The sequence below is a fragment of the Lithobates pipiens genome, unplaced genomic scaffold (genome assembly GCF_037356315.1).
Source record: "Lithobates pipiens isolate NorthernLeopardFrog02 unplaced genomic scaffold, aLitPip1_a1.2 Scaffold_8, whole genome shotgun sequence".
In the NCBI taxonomy this organism is placed as follows: domain Eukaryota; kingdom Metazoa; phylum Chordata; class Amphibia; order Anura; family Ranidae; genus Lithobates; species Lithobates pipiens.
Window position 1 is genome coordinate 199,806,747 of NW_027507903.1, and position 18,255 is coordinate 199,825,001.

At 42.7% G+C, this 18,255-nt stretch overlaps 1 protein-coding gene across 3 annotated transcripts in view; it reads left to right on the forward strand.

The window, feature by feature from the left end:
- Positions 1–3,775: 3,775 nt before the first annotated feature.
- The window catches only part of WASL (WASP like actin nucleation promoting factor), a 78,902-nt gene continuing 64,422 nt past the window's right edge, over positions 3,776–18,255 (forward strand). The window contains exon 1 of one of the 3 annotated variants that reach the window (XM_077469700.1): positions 3,776–4,085. In XM_077469700.1, the coding sequence (XP_077325826.1) occupies positions 3,960–4,085 (126 nt within the window). In that variant the 5' untranslated portion in view covers positions 3,776–3,959. The remainder of the gene's footprint in view (positions 4,086–18,255) is intronic. The other 2 variants (XM_077469698.1, XM_077469699.1) reach the window with 2 other exon arrangements.

The window sequence follows — 18,255 nt, forward strand, 5'->3', positions numbered from 1 at the left end:
GCTCCCTATTTAAAAGGGAGTGCATCACTTTTTGATCTGATCCTGTCCCATTGCGTCCGTCTCACTGAGTTATGCTATGTATTTTAATTTTTATGTTTCTCCATTTGCTTTAAAATTCTGCCATTGAGACCATTGAAGCAAACTAACACAGCCAAGAGGGGACTATCACATTTTGCATCTGCCATTTTTATCTGCATCTGTGACCAACCCATGCTGTATACCTTACGGCAGTGGTCATCAACCCTGTCCTCGGGACCCACTAACAGGCCAGGTTTTATGTATTACCTTGGGGAGATGCAGACTAGAATACTGCAAACACTGAGCAGCAAATGATATCACCTGTGATGTATTTCAGTTATCTTGCAAACCTGGCCTGTTAGCGGGCCTGAGGACAGTGTTGATGACCACTGCTGTACAGCAGTAAGGTGAGCTGCTTGCAGACAAACAGGTGTCATCACTGAAGATTTTCCTTTCAACACTTGTGCCTCCTGGTGGTGGGACTCATTGATTACAGTGTCACATGGATGTTTTTTTTTGAGTTTTCACTTATCACAGTATCATTCTATATATAGATTAGATTAGATTATATATCGATTTTTTATCTTTCACTGGACTGTATTGATTTGTTACACCTGACACTTATTTTACTTGGATTTGTTTTCGTGCTATATTCATATCAGGACTTACCAAGTTTTATCTCTATTATGTTTTTGTTAATGTTATTCACTTGATTATGTTAATTGATGCACCTAGATTGTATCACGTTTATGAGATTTTATTTGATATCATTTATATTACCCACTTTTCACACATTAGTCGTATCACTTTGCTGTGTCCAGTGGACATATTTCCTTTCACACAGCGTAAACATCACCATCTACTCATCATGCATTACATGCTGTTGCTTGGTGGTTGTGTCGCAATCCTTTGCATTTTAATGGGTATGTGTTTGGCAGCAGTTCCACCTGCCAAAAGTGGCTGGTGATATAATTTTCACTGTGCTGCAAATGAATTAATGTGTACTAACATGGGTGCTGGTCATGTTACCTTGGGGCTCAACGATCACGGAGCTGTAAAAGTTTGACTCAACTTGGCTACCCATATAAACAAGGCCTAAGGAAGACGCTTCATTATCTGTAAAAAATGATTTTTATTCACAAGGAAAGCGGATTCTGATTGTGAACTGTTATATTCTCTCCTTATAGGCTGGATTTATAAAGAATTCCAGCTATGGATATAATAAAGTAAGGATGCATATACGTACCATACCTATGGGATCCCTCTAGAACCCTGGTGCCCAACCTGCAGACCTTGGGGCCCCTGCAGACACTAGTTTTTGTTTCCCTGTTACAATAGTGTTTTCTAGCAGGCTAATGTAATATGTCTCTAGTCTATGACTGTCTCTGGAATCATGACCCCAGTCTGCAACAACTTCTGTATCATGTCCGCAGTCTCTGGCTATTTCTTGTATCATGTCCGCAGTCTCTGACCATTTCTTGCACCATGTTTGAAATCTCTGAGCATTTCTTGCATCATGTCCATAGTCTATGATCATCTCTTGTATTGTGTCTGCAATTTCTGACCATCTCTTGTATCATGCCCATGATCTTTGACTATAGCCTACTGTGTGTCTGCTGTCATTGATAATAAATATTCACTTAATATTATCTGTGACACTTTGGTGATGTCAGGGGCCACACCTGAGGCTCCCCATATTAAGAAAGTTGACCCCTCCTGCTCTAGAAGCTGGAAGTCACTGTGGTAAATGCCGCTATTTCAGAGATATCCACTCAAGTCCAGTGTCGAGCGGCTGCCCTACTACACTTTGAACATAAGTGGTCGACTGCTTGACATGCCATCAGTCAGAGTAAGCTTTACAATTTCTCAAAGAATGCAATGCATTCTCTGATCAGACAAGGTAGAGAGGAAGGGTGATGTATGAAGTTTAGCAAGCGCAGTACACCCCAACAAATGTTAATGTGTTACCAATTGTAGAGCCCTCATAATCACTAAACTCTAAAGTGCCTCCCACTGGCTACACATGGTACATATGAATTATTCATATTTAGTTGACAAAAAAGAAACACACAAATACATGTTTTAAATGTTTAATCTTGGGCCCTAAACATAATAATCAAGATATACAAAACACTATACATTCCTTTTCAATATTGCAATATCAACTTCTTCCTTATTGTGTCTCTTAAAGAGGAACTGCAGTCTGCACACATAATTTGTAATACAAACCTCTTTGCCATTCTGAAGCTTCTCTCCAACCACTTTGCATCTTATTTTATATATACTGTGATTCTGTACATGCCAAATATGCTGCAAAAATCTCCCTCCACTAAGTCTAGGTGCAGCCATTTTAGCTGTGGGCAGCTGAAGCTGCTGCCTGTTCACTTCCTATATTTATACAGACACACAGGGGCACACATCCAGCTCTGCAGCTCTCGTTGGCCCTCTTATGACTCATCCCCCCTTCCTTCCTTCCAGGCAAACTCTCACAAGAGTGAGAGAGAGAGCTGTGCATGATGTCATGTGCTTAGCATAGGCTAATGAGCAGACCAGAAACAGGAAGTGGGTTGTATAAGGTATTTACTGGCAGAAGAAAAATGGTTAACTATCCAAAATTAAAACAAAAAGAGCAGAAGAATTAATAGATGGAAGGATGAGAAAATGACTGAAGGTCCGCTTTAGCCACTTCAGCCCTGGAAGGATTTACCCCCTTAATGACCAGGACATTTTTTTGCGATACAGCACTGCGTTACTCATACCTCCCAACATTTTGAGATGAGAATGAGGGACACCTACTAGAAAATGTATGTAGACATAGGACACGCCCCCCTGCCACACCCCCCTTAAAGGAGAATTAACCAAAAAAAAAAAAGGTTAATTAAATCCATACAGGCTTTTTTTTTTAACCACTACTATTCCTTTATAATGGCTTTTAAAATTTACAAATGCAGCAATTTAGAATTTGGATGAAAGGTTTAGAACTGCAAAACACTTTTTGAAAAATAAAAAGTGCATTTTATATACAACTATATAGATCAGACCAAAATGAGGGACAAATGAGGGGGGAAGAGGGACAGAGGGACATCACTTCAAATCAGGGACAGTTGGGAGCCATGGCGTTACTTTTTCTAGCAATTGTGAGGTCGTGCGACGTTGTGGCCAAATGAAAATGTATGTCCTTTTTTTCCCCACAAATAAATCTTTCTTGTGGTGGTATTTGATAACCTCTGCAGTTTCTTTTTTTTGGGGGGGGGGGGGGGGATTTTTTTTTGACTTTTTGCTACAATACATATCCAATAAAAATAAATAAATGTATTCATCAGTTAGTTTAGGGCAATATGTATTTTTCTATATATTTTTGGTAAAAAAACGCAATAAGCGTATAGATAGATTAGTTTGCGCAAAAGTTAGTGTCTACAAAATACGGGTGCAATTCATGGGATTTTTATTATTATTATTACTTTATTTTTACTAGTAATGGCGGAGATCAGCGATTTTTATCCTGACTGCGACATTGCAGGGGACAGATCGGGCACTTTTGTCATTTTTTTGGGGACCAATTAATAAGCTCTTCCGTATTTGTCTCTATTACAGGCGCCATTTTGTTGAAGCCTTCATAGTGATCTCGTTCTCAGTTTGATCGACTGTCCCGCTCTCCTTGAAACATTGAAGCTGCGGACATTTTCTTCTCTCCTCTAGCAGTCAGCCCGCCCCGTAGCACGGAACTGCTTGAGCTACACGTGCGCGCGCATTCCCGGCGGCTGGGAGCGAGCACGTCCACCTACGCATCTCCAGTCCATCCAGGGGAGGAAGCGGTGCCACTGGCTTCGGACCCGCCCACAACACGACGACAAGCTCCCGGGACATGGAGCGGCCCTGATTCACTGCTTTCAGCTCGGACACCCAGCTGCCCCTAGCAGGGAGACCGCCGGCACAGCAACATGAGTAACAACAACAACGCCGTGAACAACAGGCAGACCAAGAGGGCCACCACCAACTGCGGCTCCATCCTACTCACCGTGCAGGAGAACGAGGCGCTCTACAGCTACCTGGGCAAGAAGTGTGTGGTGAGTGAGTTGTGCGGGCCTAGCTGGAGGGAAGGGGGGATGACAGGCGGGGTAGTGCGCACCTCACTCCCCTCTCCTGGAGGAATGGTGGCCTGCCATAGGTGTGTATATACATTACCCCAGCACCTCTCTGCTGCACGGTCACCTGCCTTCTATACACAGCACACAACGATTGTTTTACTAAGGAGGAGTCCCAGGCAGGTGATCTGTGGCAGCTGTGTGCCCAATGTACACGTTTGGTGTTGTCTTACCTCAATCTGAAAGAAAAACTGTCTGTGATGCTTCACTGTAGACCTGTCAGCAACTTCACGTCTGATCTGTCATTACATACAGCAACCATGTCATGTTTTATCACTGCCCTGCTGTCATTGAAAAGCTTCACTCAACTGACTGGCTTGGGTGATGTCATTGTTCTGCTGCAGGCTGAAAGAGGCATTGTCTCGGTCACCTCTTCCCCAAGTATAATGCTTCTGTAGCAGGCAATTCCCGAGCAGATTATTCTGCTTCAGGAAGCATTTCTTTTTTAAGGTCTCCTCTCCTCAGAGATTTGTCTGCTGCAGGCAGTAGGAAGAATTTCTCTAGTCTCCTCTGTTCCAGTGATTATTCTTCTGCAGTCATTGTTGCTCTATTTTTCCCTCCTCCCATTGATTAGTCTGCTGCAGGCAGTAGGAAGTCTTTCTCTAGTCTCCAGTGATTATTCTGCTGCAGTCAGTATTGCTCTTTTCTTCCCTCCTCCCATTTATTTAGTCTGCTGCAGGCAGTAGGAAGAATTTCTCTAGTCTCCTCTGCTCCAGTGATTATTCTGCTGCAGTCAGTAGAAAGCATTGCTCTATTCTTCCCTCCTCCCGGTGATTAGTCTGCTGTAGGCAGGTGGAATCGTTTATTCAGTCCCTTCTCCCCACAATAATCTGGCTGCTACAGCAGGCGTTTCCTCAGTATCACTTCCCCAGAAATTAGTCTGCTGCAGGCAGTAGAAAGCATTTCCTTGGTCACTTCCCCAGAAATTAGTCTGCTGCAGATAGGAGGAGGCTTTTCCTGTCACCTCTCCAGTGAATATTTCAGGTACTTGTATAGCGCCGTCAATTTATGCATTTACATATACACTGTACATCGATCCCTGCCCTCAAGGAGCTTACACTCTAAGGTCCCTAACTCGCATTCATACATACTAGGGCCAATTTAGACAGGATCCGAATAACCTACCAGCATGTCTTTGGGGGGGGGCGGAGGAAGATGGTGTCGTGGTTGGGATTCAAACCAGCGACCCTTTTTACTGCTAGGTGAGAATGCTAACCACTACACCACTGTGCTGCCCCATTATTCTGCTGCAGTCAATAGAGAGCATTGCTTTATTCTCCTCTCAGTGATTAGTCTGCTGCAGGCAGGAGGAAGCATTTTCTCAGTCCCCTCTACCCCAAGAATCTGGCTGCTACAGCAGGCATTTCCCCAGTATCGCTTCCCCAGAAATTAGTCTGCTGCGGGCAGTAGAAAGCATTTCCTTAGTCACCTCCTCTCTCTCCCCTCCCTGGTGATAAGTGTGCCGCAGACAGGAGAAGGCATTTCCTTTCGCCTCTCCAGAGATTATTCTGCTGCAGTGTTTCTCAACTCCAGTCCTCAGTGCGCCCCAACAGGTCATGTTTTCAGGATTTCCCTCAGATGAAACGGCTATGATAATTACTAAGAAAGTGAAACTAATCAAAGTACCTGTGCAAAATAATGGAAAGCCTGAAAACATGACTTGTTGGGGCACCTTGAGGACTGGAGTTGAGAAACCCTTGTCTACTGCAAGTACCAAAAGGCAATTTGCTATTCTCCTCTTTTTCCCAGGGAAGGTAGAGCTGCACAATTATTAAAAAATAAAATTGTGATCTCGATTCAACAGGTTTCTGGAGAGAAGGAGATTTCTAGTGGCAATTGGGGTAGGAGGAATTCAGGAGGCCAGCTGGGTTTAGGGGAAGAGGAATAACTGCAGCAGGCAGAACAGGGGCAACAGTAGCTATTGAGCTTTGCTGGAACTCCCCATATAAACATCTGCAAATTGGGCTTCATACAGGGGAGGAGCTCACAGCCAGAAATGCTAGATATAAAAAAATGTGCTTTAATGCCAGGTGGTTCTGTATATATTTTCTGAGCGCAGATTATATTTTTACATGAATTGCTGGACTAGCAAGTAAGTATTTTTCTGCTGAGACTACTCCTTTTATTACCCTAAAGTGTCACACTTTATTCATGCATTTAACATTGTGATGATATGATGACTACATTAAAGGCCAGCCCAGCATGTCATCCTGGTATTTGTAATGTGAAACAATTAGCTGAAGATTTGGTTTTCTGTGGGCAACACCGGTTTCCCTTTTTAAAATGAAATAACCTAATGTGTGCTAAGCATTTAGCCAGTTCCCAATGTTCATTGTAAGCTATTATTGTCCTATTAGCATTCCTCTATATGTTTTGCCAACCAAAACTGACTATTGAAGGGTGAGGTAGGCAAGATTTCCTACCTGCATGTACAGGATTACTCAAGAGGTTTCATATATAGAATGGATGTACTATGATGCACCACTTATTGCTGTGAATCATTGATACTTGCATAACTGGGTTTAACTCTCTGTAAGAGATAATCATTTGTGGAGGAAATATGTTGCTATTTATAATCACTCAGAAGCAGTGTCCTTTTATAATTTTGTGATGCGTCTTCTGATACCAATATTGCTTTATTGAAGTCTGTGATGCATCAGTGTTAAAGGAGTTGTAAAGGCAGAAGGTTTTTTTTTTTTTTATCTTAAAGTGGTTGTAAACCCTTACAAACCACTTTGACCTACAGGTAAGCCTAGATTAAGGCTTACCTGTAGGTCCAAGCAATATCTCCTAAACCTATATGGTTTAGGAGATAGTGCCCGAAAATGGGCACCGCTGTCTACGGCGCATGCGCCGTAGACAGCGGCGTGCAGGCGCACTGAGCGCGGCATTCTCAGCGACGGAGCTGCCGCGCATGTCGGCTCCCGTGCGCATGCGCGGGAGTGACGTCATTGCGGCTTTGCCGAATGACAGCGGCGTAGCTGCGAGACCTCACCAACAAGATGGATGCGGCGGACTACAGGTGACAGCGGCGACTTCGCTGGCTCCTGTGTCAGGTAAGTGACACATAATGGGCTACTATGCGATGCATAGTAGTCCATTATGCTTTGCCTTTGCAGGGAATGAAAGAGGAAGTAAACTCATCAGGGTTTACTTCCTCTTTAATGCATTCTATGCAATAAGATACAAAGCCTGTGTGTAGCAGCCACCCCAGCACCCCCTAATACTTACCTGAACCCCATCTCTCTCCAGTGATGTCCACAAGTGTCTCGGCCAACCAAGACTCTCCCTCCTGATTGGCTGAGACACAGCAGCGGCACCACTGGCTCCTGTTTCTGTCAAAGTCGGCCAGTCAATCAGGAGGGGGGGCAGGCCGCAGCTCCATATCTGAATCGACACTCAGAGCTGACTCGCATGCCCCCTACAGCAAGCTTCTTGCTGTGGGGGCACTCCACAGGAGGGAGGGACTCAAGAAAAGGAGGATCTGGGCTGCTCTGTGCAAATCAACTGCAACAGAACAGGTAAGTATAACATGTTGTTTTTATTGAAGAAAAAATTGATTTTACAATCATTTTAACTCTTGCTGTTGGCTGTTGTCTTTAAAACCATTGACAGAGCAGGTAAGTATAACCAGTTTGCAAACATTAAATGTTTTGTTTGTGAACAGTATTTCAACCCTTATCAATTTTTTGAAAATTTAGAAAAAATAGTGGCACTTAAATCACAATATTGCAGTCATATATAAATGCTAAATACAGCAAAAATAAATGTAATTTTTTTTTGACAAAATATTAACACCCAGTGACAAGTGAAAAATGAATCTTATAATGAAAAGTCCATAAAAATAATCCATTAAATATTTTCAGTGTAATTCTTATTGGCCCACCACACCAATGTGCAAGTGATTCCGCTCCCTTCAGAAAACACACTCACCAGAATAATATGCCTTACACACTCGTGCTTGGCTCAAACCACACAGAAAGGGTTAAGAAAAATATCCGATATCCAGCCATGTATATAAGGGATCTCTCTGTGTAAAAATAATAAAAAGTGATCCAATAGTGTAATAACGTATAAACCAGTTTAATAAAACACTCTCAAATCCTCAACCATTACACTCACATTTTAGTAGATTAAAAACAAGTAGAAATACCACAGCAAATCTTCCATAAAGCTCTAAAGTTGTGAATTGTGGTCACGGCAGACCCGAGGTGTGGCGATGCTGTCTCACTCTCACCCACTCCTCAGACTTGGACCTCCACTTCATGGTTCGGCGTATCACATCAAACGTTAGTGATGATTGCCATACAGCCACGCCCCAACATGTTTCGTCACACAGATTTAATCATGGGACTGGCTGTACGGCACGGCAACCACCCCTCTTATACCCTTACATCAATCACAAATGGAAGTGTACAGACTGCGCCCGCGCAAACCTCGTGTCCCCGTACCCGCAATATCCCTACTGTTGCATCGATTGCAGGCAGTAAAAGGGACAATATTTAAGAGTACATTGCAAACGTGCACTAATTTGTCATGTTTAATACACCCTCCAATTAAACAGCAGCTGGAGATCGTTCCATAAGGTGCACATCACAGGAGGGAGGGGCCGGGAGCACCAAAGAGGCACCTGAGAAGAGGAGGATCGGGGCTGCTTTGTGCAAAACTAACTGCACATGGCAGGCAAGTATAACATGTTATTTTTATAGAAAAAGAAACAACACTTTAAAATCGCTTTAACGCACAAAGATCGCTGCCCTGTGTACAAAGCCCTGTGTGTTTGTGAAGCCCATCAGCAGGTCTCAGCTGTAAACCATTGGCTGGGACCTTCTGACATAATCCCGCTGTAGCCAGTGTCCTATGCGCCCCTAACCTGGATCACGCTGGATTATATACTTTATCCTGCCTGCTCGTGCCACCTGCTCGCAGTAAATGTACTGTGGGTGGGCTGGAAGCAGTTAATATAATTAGGGGTCAGGTGAGCAGAGATGAGGAGGAGCACTGAATGGAGGTGACACGAGCTAAATTAGATAAACCTCTCCTTGGGATGGCGCCTCTCACAGCTCCACAGGATGACACAACCACCACCGGTGAGGACTACTGAAGTCAACCACAGACAGGGTACAGAGCCGCCATAATCCGGACCTGCCAAAAGTGGAAGCAGCAAGAGATGCAGGTAGTCCAGCCAACTGACGCCTTTCCTGACTGACAGTCGCCGAGGCCAATCACAGGCAAGAATCCCGCAGGCCATCCAACCATTATTCTATGCATGAAGGTAAAAAAAACTCTGTGCAGAAGCCCCTCTTATTGCTTACTTGAGCCCGTCTTAATCTAGTGATGTTCTGCAAGAGTTTTGGCTCTCTGGGGATTCTCTTGATTAGATGAGACATTGGCTCCTGCTGCTGTCAATCACAGCCAGGCAATAAGGGGAGAGAAGGGGCGGGGCTGAGCCGCGGCTCTGTGTGGGAATGGACGCGTAGAGCCGCGCTTCGGAAACGAGCTTGCTTGTGTTCCCATATGGCAAACTGCTTGATCAGGGGGCAGGAGGAAGGAGCCAGTAGCGCCGGCGGGGACCTGATTAGAGGAGGCTCTGGGCTGTTATGTGCAATACCACCAGCAGGTAAGTATAACATGTTTGTTATTTAAAGAAAAAGAGCCTTTAATATCACTTTAAGCTCTTTGGGATATGTTCGCATATGTACTTTGACCTCCACTGTGCAATAAAAAAAAAAAAAAAAAGAATGAGCTCTAACCAACTACCTGTGACCTTGCTTTTATGTAAGTGCAAGAGCTGCCTAAATTGATGGCGCTATATAAGTACCTAAAATAAGTGCAAATTACTGATGTGAAAAATTTAGTAACCAATCCAATTAAAATTAAACCTGTTCTGACAAAATACATGGGCTATTGATGATGTATCTTTTTTTTTTTTTTTTCTTTTCAGTTTTTGAAACAGCTTCACCAACGCTAAAAAAAAACGCTATTTAATTGATTTTAACTATGCAATGCAGAATGCAAACACACCCATCCATTTTTGTCTCCATGCTCTGTTTTGTTGAGAAAATGCTTTGAAAAACACACCTGCTAGCATTTCTGGCTGTTGCCATCTTGAGTTGATGATTCTTGTAGCATTTACTTCCTTGAATCCATCTGCCCCTATGCTAGGCCATCATGCAGGCGGATGTGCTTGGCTGAGAAAATCCATTTTGAAGACTCCTGGATGTATGGCCTCCATTTTTGCCTAGGCCTGGAAACCAGAAAGTCACTAAAGAAATGTAAAAAATAGTTTATAACAATATTTTTTTCTATTTACTAATGTTAGCAGCATAAGGATTAAATAGATTAAATAGTGTTTGAAAGAAGGAAGTTCAACAATCTTTTTATTTTTTTTAAAGCTTTTATTTTTTTCTTAAAATAATAAACATGCTGTACATACCCGCTCAGGGCAATAGTTTTGTGCAGGGCATCCCTGAACTCTTCTGGGGTCTCCCACCAGTGCTCTCTGCTCCTCCCCCACTTCTGAGTGCTTCCACCGTAAGATAAGGCAAAATACCTGTGGGCTTTAGGGGGTGAGTTCTCTGCTTTGGGTCAGCCTTTGGCATTGGATGCAGCAGGTGAGTTAAAGTACTATAGGCTAAACTTTATTTTTTTTATTTTGGATAGTGTGGGGGGGGGGGGGGGGGGGCGGGGGTATAACCCCTGTTAACTTTTTAACCCCTGTTAACTTTTTAACCCCTGTTAACTTTTTAACATCTGTGTCCCATTGGAGAGATTTACCTTCACTTGTCCCAAAGACAAAACAGGAAGTGAGAGGGAATCCCTTGGGGACTCCTAGGCCCCAAGGGATTGGTGTCCCTATTGGAATATTTCCCCTCTATTACTTTTCTGAGGACTCGATTTGAGTTTTTTCTTTTACTTTCACTGCAATTTTTTTTTAAAATCTGTATTGGGGTTTGGTTATATAGGTTAGATCTTAGTGGGGTGGTTCTTTAAAAAGTTACTACTATGCTTTCTGCTGTGTGAAATGACACGTGCTGTCATTCCCATGAACTTTTTCTTGTGTCCTTATTGGATGCTGTGATCATGCTTCAGCATCGCTGGCTCCATTCCAAGCCTTAAAATGCGTGTAGTTGTATTACTGTTAGTGCTCTCTCATCCACATCACAGCATGTAATGGAAGTTCAGCACAAAGTGCCTGTGATTAGCTCTTATGGAATTGCATTGAGCAACCACAAAGCTAGAAGTACATCATTTTATATAAAATAATTCAGAAGAGATTTTATAGATGTAGGTGAAATTGCTCATCCCTGGCAAAGTATATTTCTCATTGCACTTGCAGTGTATCCGGAAAGTATCCACAGCACTTCGCTTTTTCCACTTTTTATATTACAGCATTATTCCAAAATGGATTATTTTTCTGGAAAAATTCTACAAACAATACCGCTTGACTCAGCCAATCAGAAAGCTTGTATTCATTGATAAAATAAGGCTTCAGGTGAATGGCTAAGCGTAGCCGAACTGTTTTTTCCTGCAGTAGATGGGAAATCCCCCAACTGCTACCGGTGCACAGCACTGTAGTTTATACAGTATCTCTCAAAAGTGAGTACACCCTCACATTTTTGTAAATATTTTTTTTTCATGTGACCACACTGAAGAAATTACACTTTGCTACAATGTAAAGTAGTGAGTGTACAGCTTGTATAACAGTGTAAATGTGCTGTCCACTAATAACTTGACACACAGCCATTAATGTCTAAACTGCTGGCAACAAAAGTGAGTACACCCCTAAGTGAAATTGTCCAAATTGGGCTCACAGTGTCAATATTTAGTGTGGCCACCATTATTTTCCAGCACTGCCTTAACCTTCTTGGGCATGGTGCTCCCCAGAGTTTCACAGGTTGCCACTGGAGTCCTCTTCCACTCCTCTGGATTGGAGTTTGTAGATGTTAGAGACCTTGCACTCTTCCACCTTTTGCTTGAGGATGCCCCACAGATGCTCAATAAGGTTTAGGTCTGGAGACATGCTTAGCTAGTCCATTCCCTTTACCCTCAGCTTCTTTAGCAAGGCAGTGTTAGTCTTGGAGGTGTGCTTGGGGTCATTACCCTGTTGGAATATTACCCTGCGGCCCAGTCTCCGAAGGGAGGGGATCATGCTCTGCTTCAGTATGTCACAGTACATGACACCACCACCACCATGCTTGACTGTAGGCAAGACACACTTGTCTATGTACTCTTCACCTGGTTGCCGCCACCCCAGCTTGACACCATCTGAACCAAATACGTTTATCTTGGTCTCATCAGACCCCCAGACATGGTTCCAATAATTCATGTCCTTAGTCTGCTTGTCTTCAACAAACTTTTTGTGGGCTTTCTTGGGCATCATCTTTAAAAGAGGCTTCCTTCTGGGATGACAGGCATGCAGACCAATTTGATGTAACGTGTGGCGTATGGTCTGAGCACTGACATGCTGATTCCCCACCCCGTCAACCTCTGCAGCAATGCCGGCAGCACTCATACATCTATTTCCCAAAGAAAACCTCTGGATATGGCGCTGAGCACATGCACTCAACTTCTTTGGTTGACTATGGCAAGGCCTGTTCTGAGTGGAACCTGTCCTGTTAAACAGCTGTATGGGCTTGGCCACCATGCTGCAGCTCAGTTACAGGGTTTTCCAATCTTCTTGTAGCCTAGGCCTTCTTTATGTAGAGCAACAATTCTTTCTTTTCAGATCCTCAGTTATTTTCCATGGAGTGCCATTTTCAGTAATCAGTATGAGAGAGTGAGCGAAAACACCAAATTTAACACACCTGCTCCCCATTCACACCTGAGACCTTGTAACGTTAATGATTCACATGACACTGGGGAGGAAAAATGGCTAATTGGGCCCAATTTGGACATTTTCCCTTAAGGGTGTACTCTTTTGTTGCCAGTGGTTTAGACATTAACCACTTAAAGAGGAAGTAAACCCTGATGGGTTTACTTCCTCTTTTTTTCCCTGCAAAGGTAAAGCATAATGGACTACTATGCATCGCATAGTAGCTCATTATGTGTCACTTACCTGACACAGGAGCCAGCGAAGTCGCCGCTGATCCCTGTAGTCCGCCGCATCCATCTTGCTGGTGGCGTCTCGCAGCTCCGACCAATGACAGCGGCGAAGCCGCGATGACGTCACTCCCGCGCATGCGCACGGGAGTCGCGTCTCGCAGCTCCGCCGCTGCCATACGGCGAAGCCGCGATGACGTCACTCCCGCGCATGCGCACGGGAGTCGACAAATTAGGCAAATCCATTCTTGGATTTGCCGCATTTAGTGCGCCTGCGCGCCGCTGTCTACGGCGCATGCGCCGTAGACAGCGGTGCCCATTTTCGGGCAAATATCTCCTAAACCATATAGGTTTAGGAGATATTGCTTGGACCTACAGGTAAGCCTTAATCTAGGCTTACCTGTAGGTCAAAGTGGTTTGAAGGGGTTTACTTCCTCTTTAAAGACCGGACCATTTTGCTGGTCAAAGACTTTTGCGATTCGGCACTGCGTCACTTTAACTAACAATTGCGCAGTCGTGCAACGTGGCTCCCAAACAAAATTGACGTCCTTTTTTTTCCCACAAATAGAGCTTTCTTTTGGTGGTATTTGATTGCCCCTGCGGTTTTTATTTTTTGCGCTATAAACAAAAATAGAGCGACAATTTTGAAAAAAACGAATTATTTTTTACTTTTTGTTATAATAAATATCCCCCAAAAATATATAAAAAAACATTTTTTTCCCTCAGTTTAGGCCTATACGTATTCTTCTACATAATTTTGGTAAAAATCGCAATAAGCGATTGGTTTGCGCAAAAAAGGGATTACAAAATAGGGATAGTTTTATAGCATTTTTATTAATAATTTTGTATTTTTTTTTTTTTACCAGTAATGGCGGCGATCAGTGATTTTTTTTTTTTTTTTTTTTTTTTTTTTATTGTGACTGCGACATTGTGGGGGACCCATCGGACATTTTTGACACATTTTTGGGACCATTGTCATTTATACAGTAATCACTGCTATATAAATGCAGTGATTCCTGTGTAGATGACACTGGCAGTGAAGGGGTTAACCAGTGGGTGGCAGTGTAGGGGTTAAGTGTTCCTAGGGGTGTGTTACTAACTGTGGGGGGGTTGGGCTTTCATTTAGTGAACACTGATCTCTGCTCCGATCACATGGAGCAGAGATCAGCATCACTTGTTGCTAGGCAGAATGGAAAAATGCTGTTTACACGGCATTTCCTCCATTCAGCTGTCCCGTGAGACGATCGCGGGGATGACCGCGGCGATCGAGTCCGCGGGTCCCGCGACTGGACTCACGGGGGACCCGACCAGCGTGGGAGCTCGCCGGCAGTGGCGTGCTCCCGATGGCATGGCGGCATTGAAGATTGGACGTACCTGTACGCCAATATGCCTGCCCGTGCCATTCTGTCGACGTACATCGACGTGCGCTGGTCGGGAACTGGTTAAGGGATGTGTGTTTAGTTATTTTGAGGGGACAGCAAATTTACACTGTTATACAAGCTGTACACTCACCACTTTACATTGCAGCAAAGTGTAATTTCTTCTGTGTTGTCACATGAAAACATATAATAAAATATTTACAAAAATGTCAGGGGTGTACTCAATTTTGTGAGCTACTGTAGTGCTGACAGCAGATGCATTTATTAGTAAAGGTAATAAAGAGAGGTAAGGGAAACTAAACCTGAAGTTAGGCTTTAAATTGGAAGAAAAGTCTCGTTCCAACTACAAATGTCGTCCGACCCATGACACTACCTGCCTGGAGTTTGCATGTTCTCCCTGTGCCTGTGTGGGTTTCCTCCCACACTCCAAAGACATACAGGTAGGTTTAATTAGCTTCTGTCCAAAATTGGCCCTAGTATATGACTGGGGAACTTGGATTGTGGGCTTCTTCAGTGTAGGGACTGATGTGAGTGTGCAATGTACAGGGATAGGGGCAATTGTAGACACTCAGGTTGAACTGGATGGACTGGTGTCTTTATTCAACCTAACTATGTAAATATGTTTATTTTTATAAATAAGTAATTTTGCTTTTTTATTACATCATGTTTTACTTCAGACTAAAACTAATGAATATGCAGCCCTTACACGTGTTATTTTGAGGAATGGTTACTGTTTACCTAATTAAACAGCAAAGGGTTTTCTTTTGCAGTAGACATAAAAAACACTTGATTTTCTTACTCCCCTGAACTATTTTATGTCCAAATGAGCACATTTTGCTTACCCTTTACAAAAACTGGGGTTAGGTGTCTGTCTCCCTTCTTGCTGCTATTAAAAAACATGGCCATATGACCCCAAATAATTTTCTCCCCAAGCAGTGAGTTAGGAACTTTCTAACAGTCTGGGTCTTATGTGTCCTGTAATGCTCTGCAGAATATGTTGGCACTATATACCAAGATGTTTCCAAACTGATTGATAAAAGCTTCTTATCCTGTTTATATCCAGAATTATTAGAATTTGCATAGACTTATGTAACTGAGTGTGAAAGGCATAGTATTGTGTTCAGGGAATCAAAGTGTGTTTATTTACTTTGTAAATAATGCGCCTTCCTTTTTAAATGTTTTTTATATGTTTGATCTGCTATATTTTTTTATTAAATTTAGAGATGTGTACATTTGGCACTGGTGAGAGCTACTGCAAGCTGCCTGAGAAGCTTTGGTAAGCTCTCAACCTGCCTAGTGCAATAATTGTAGTAAATCGGTTGGCTGTGAGATGGAGCACTGACATGGGCCAGCGCTGCAAAGCAGGAAGCAAGAAAATATGGCTGCCTTCCTTATAAAAATTGAATTGCAAATTAGATTGCGCTTCTCTTTTACATTTATAAGAAAAGGGATGCTTTTAGGGCCAGTTCACACCACATGCAGTCTAGTTTTCTGCATCAAGAATGCATGGAAAGTAGGTTAGTTTCCAATAGCATAGTTCACACAAGTGTGGTCTGTTCCAGAAAAAGAGTAGAACATGCTGCATTTCTCCTGCACTGGACTGCAGTTAAATGCATTGGAACTCATCAGAAACACAATGGACCCCAGCACAGTTAAAAAACAAAACAAACAAACAAAAACACATCTGGGGGACACACCAAAAACACGCATGCAGAAATGCATCCAGAAAGGATCTGGAGTGCATTTTCATGGTGTGAACCAGCCCTTAAAGCAAAGAAATAATTAACAGCGACATCTTCATCCTTGAACCTTTTTGTACACATCAAACAGACATGGTTGTGATTGCAGAACTCCAACATACCTCCCACCATAGCAAACGGGAGCCTCAGAGGCCAATACAGAGGTGTTTAGCTGGGTGATGGGATGGGTATACCAAGTTGAGGTTTCTGAAAGCAGAGTACAGCCTCAGCTGGTGACTCTCAGGCCACATAGGAGATTGTTTTGGGACAATGAAATGTACAAACAAGCGCCATTTGGTATCCCCTTCAGCGTACTCATGTCAGGGAAGTAGAAAACTTCTTTAACACATGACATTCAGGCAGCATCTCCGCACTCAGATCCAGACTGAACCTGGAGCCAATAGATGGAGAGTACGATCAGGACAACGGGGGATTTTTGGTTAGTGTCTTAAATAGATTTTGGGATCACAAGAATAACTACAGTTACACTAAATGTAGATATCTGACAGAATAATGCCTTGTTTTTTAATAGATTCTGATTACTTGTTTTTAAGTCTGTATTGTGAATTTCTGGAATTTTTGTTCCCTGTTGCAATAAGGAAACCTGTAGTGTTTTCTGTAATCATAGGCCTTCTCACAGGTCGCCTGTCAACCCCTCCCTACACAACTGATCATTGCTGATCAGAGCCTGGAAATTCCTATTTCTGTTTCGTCTGTGTAGCCAGGAGACAGGCTGTGAAACCTTCTACCTGCTTTTTCTGAAGCACTTCACATGAATAAATGTGCCACTGTCCACATTCTCATTCATATAATCCAGCAACACAGTATAAAAGTAGTGTGGTGTTTTTCTAATATATACCATGCAGAACACTACAATTAGAATTCAGAAACCAGAAGGAAATATGGATTACTTAGGGAAGCGAAGGTTCTTTCTAATCAACGCCAGCAGGGTAGAGCCCTCTTAAAATGGGTGTTATCATGTCATAACTTCCATCACAAATCTCACTTTGTATCGTTATTTGCTGCTTTATATTAACATATTTGTATTAAAATACTTAAACACTTATCAGCCCAGTTATACTGAGCTGATAATTGTTTAAGTATTTTCAGATCCATTTAAATGAAACAATCTGGAATCCATTTTGGAAATTCCTTTAGATTTATTTAAACAACCCTGCTCTTTCATGTCTTTCCCAGTCTTCATACAATTCAAGTGCATTTCTCAGTTCTACAGTAGCGCATATATAAAATGAAAGGGGGCATTCAAAGTGGGTGGTGGTGGTGGTGGCGGCTGTTTTTTTTTTTTCCTCATAGTTTTCCTTTTATAACCAAAAGACAACCATTTAACCATTTTAAAATGTGTGAAATCAATATAAGGTGACTGGTCATCTTCTGGGTTCAGATTCTTCTGCTGATTTGATTGCTCAGCACGAGATGATAAAATAACTGCCACAAAAGTCTTTCCTGCCGTAAAAGGCTACTTGTCAATATTTTTAAAGCTGAACTAAAGTTAATGCCTCTGTCATTGGAGTCAAAGGGTCGGCATAGACACCACCAACAATTTTTTAATTATGTGGATTTCATTAATCAGCAGACTTGATTGTTTTCTCAGTTTGCTTTTTTTTTTTTTTTTTTGCTACAATTGCCTGTATTGTCGTTTTAAAAAAAAAAAAAAAAAAAAAAAAAAACTGAACAGAGTTGTAGTATTTGCCTATTTTGCCAACTCTTTTTCAGTTATTTACTCCTTTCATTGGCTATGGAGCCTAAAGTATCTTCAGCATCTGACACTTCTGGGAGGGTCAGATGCTTGCTCCCGCACTGTGTGCTGTGGTTTAGCTCAACAGCTCCTACTTCATTACCATTTCTTGTAATGACATAGCAGCTGGCAGGTGAAACCACAGCACACCGGGTGGGGGACAGGCATCTGACAGA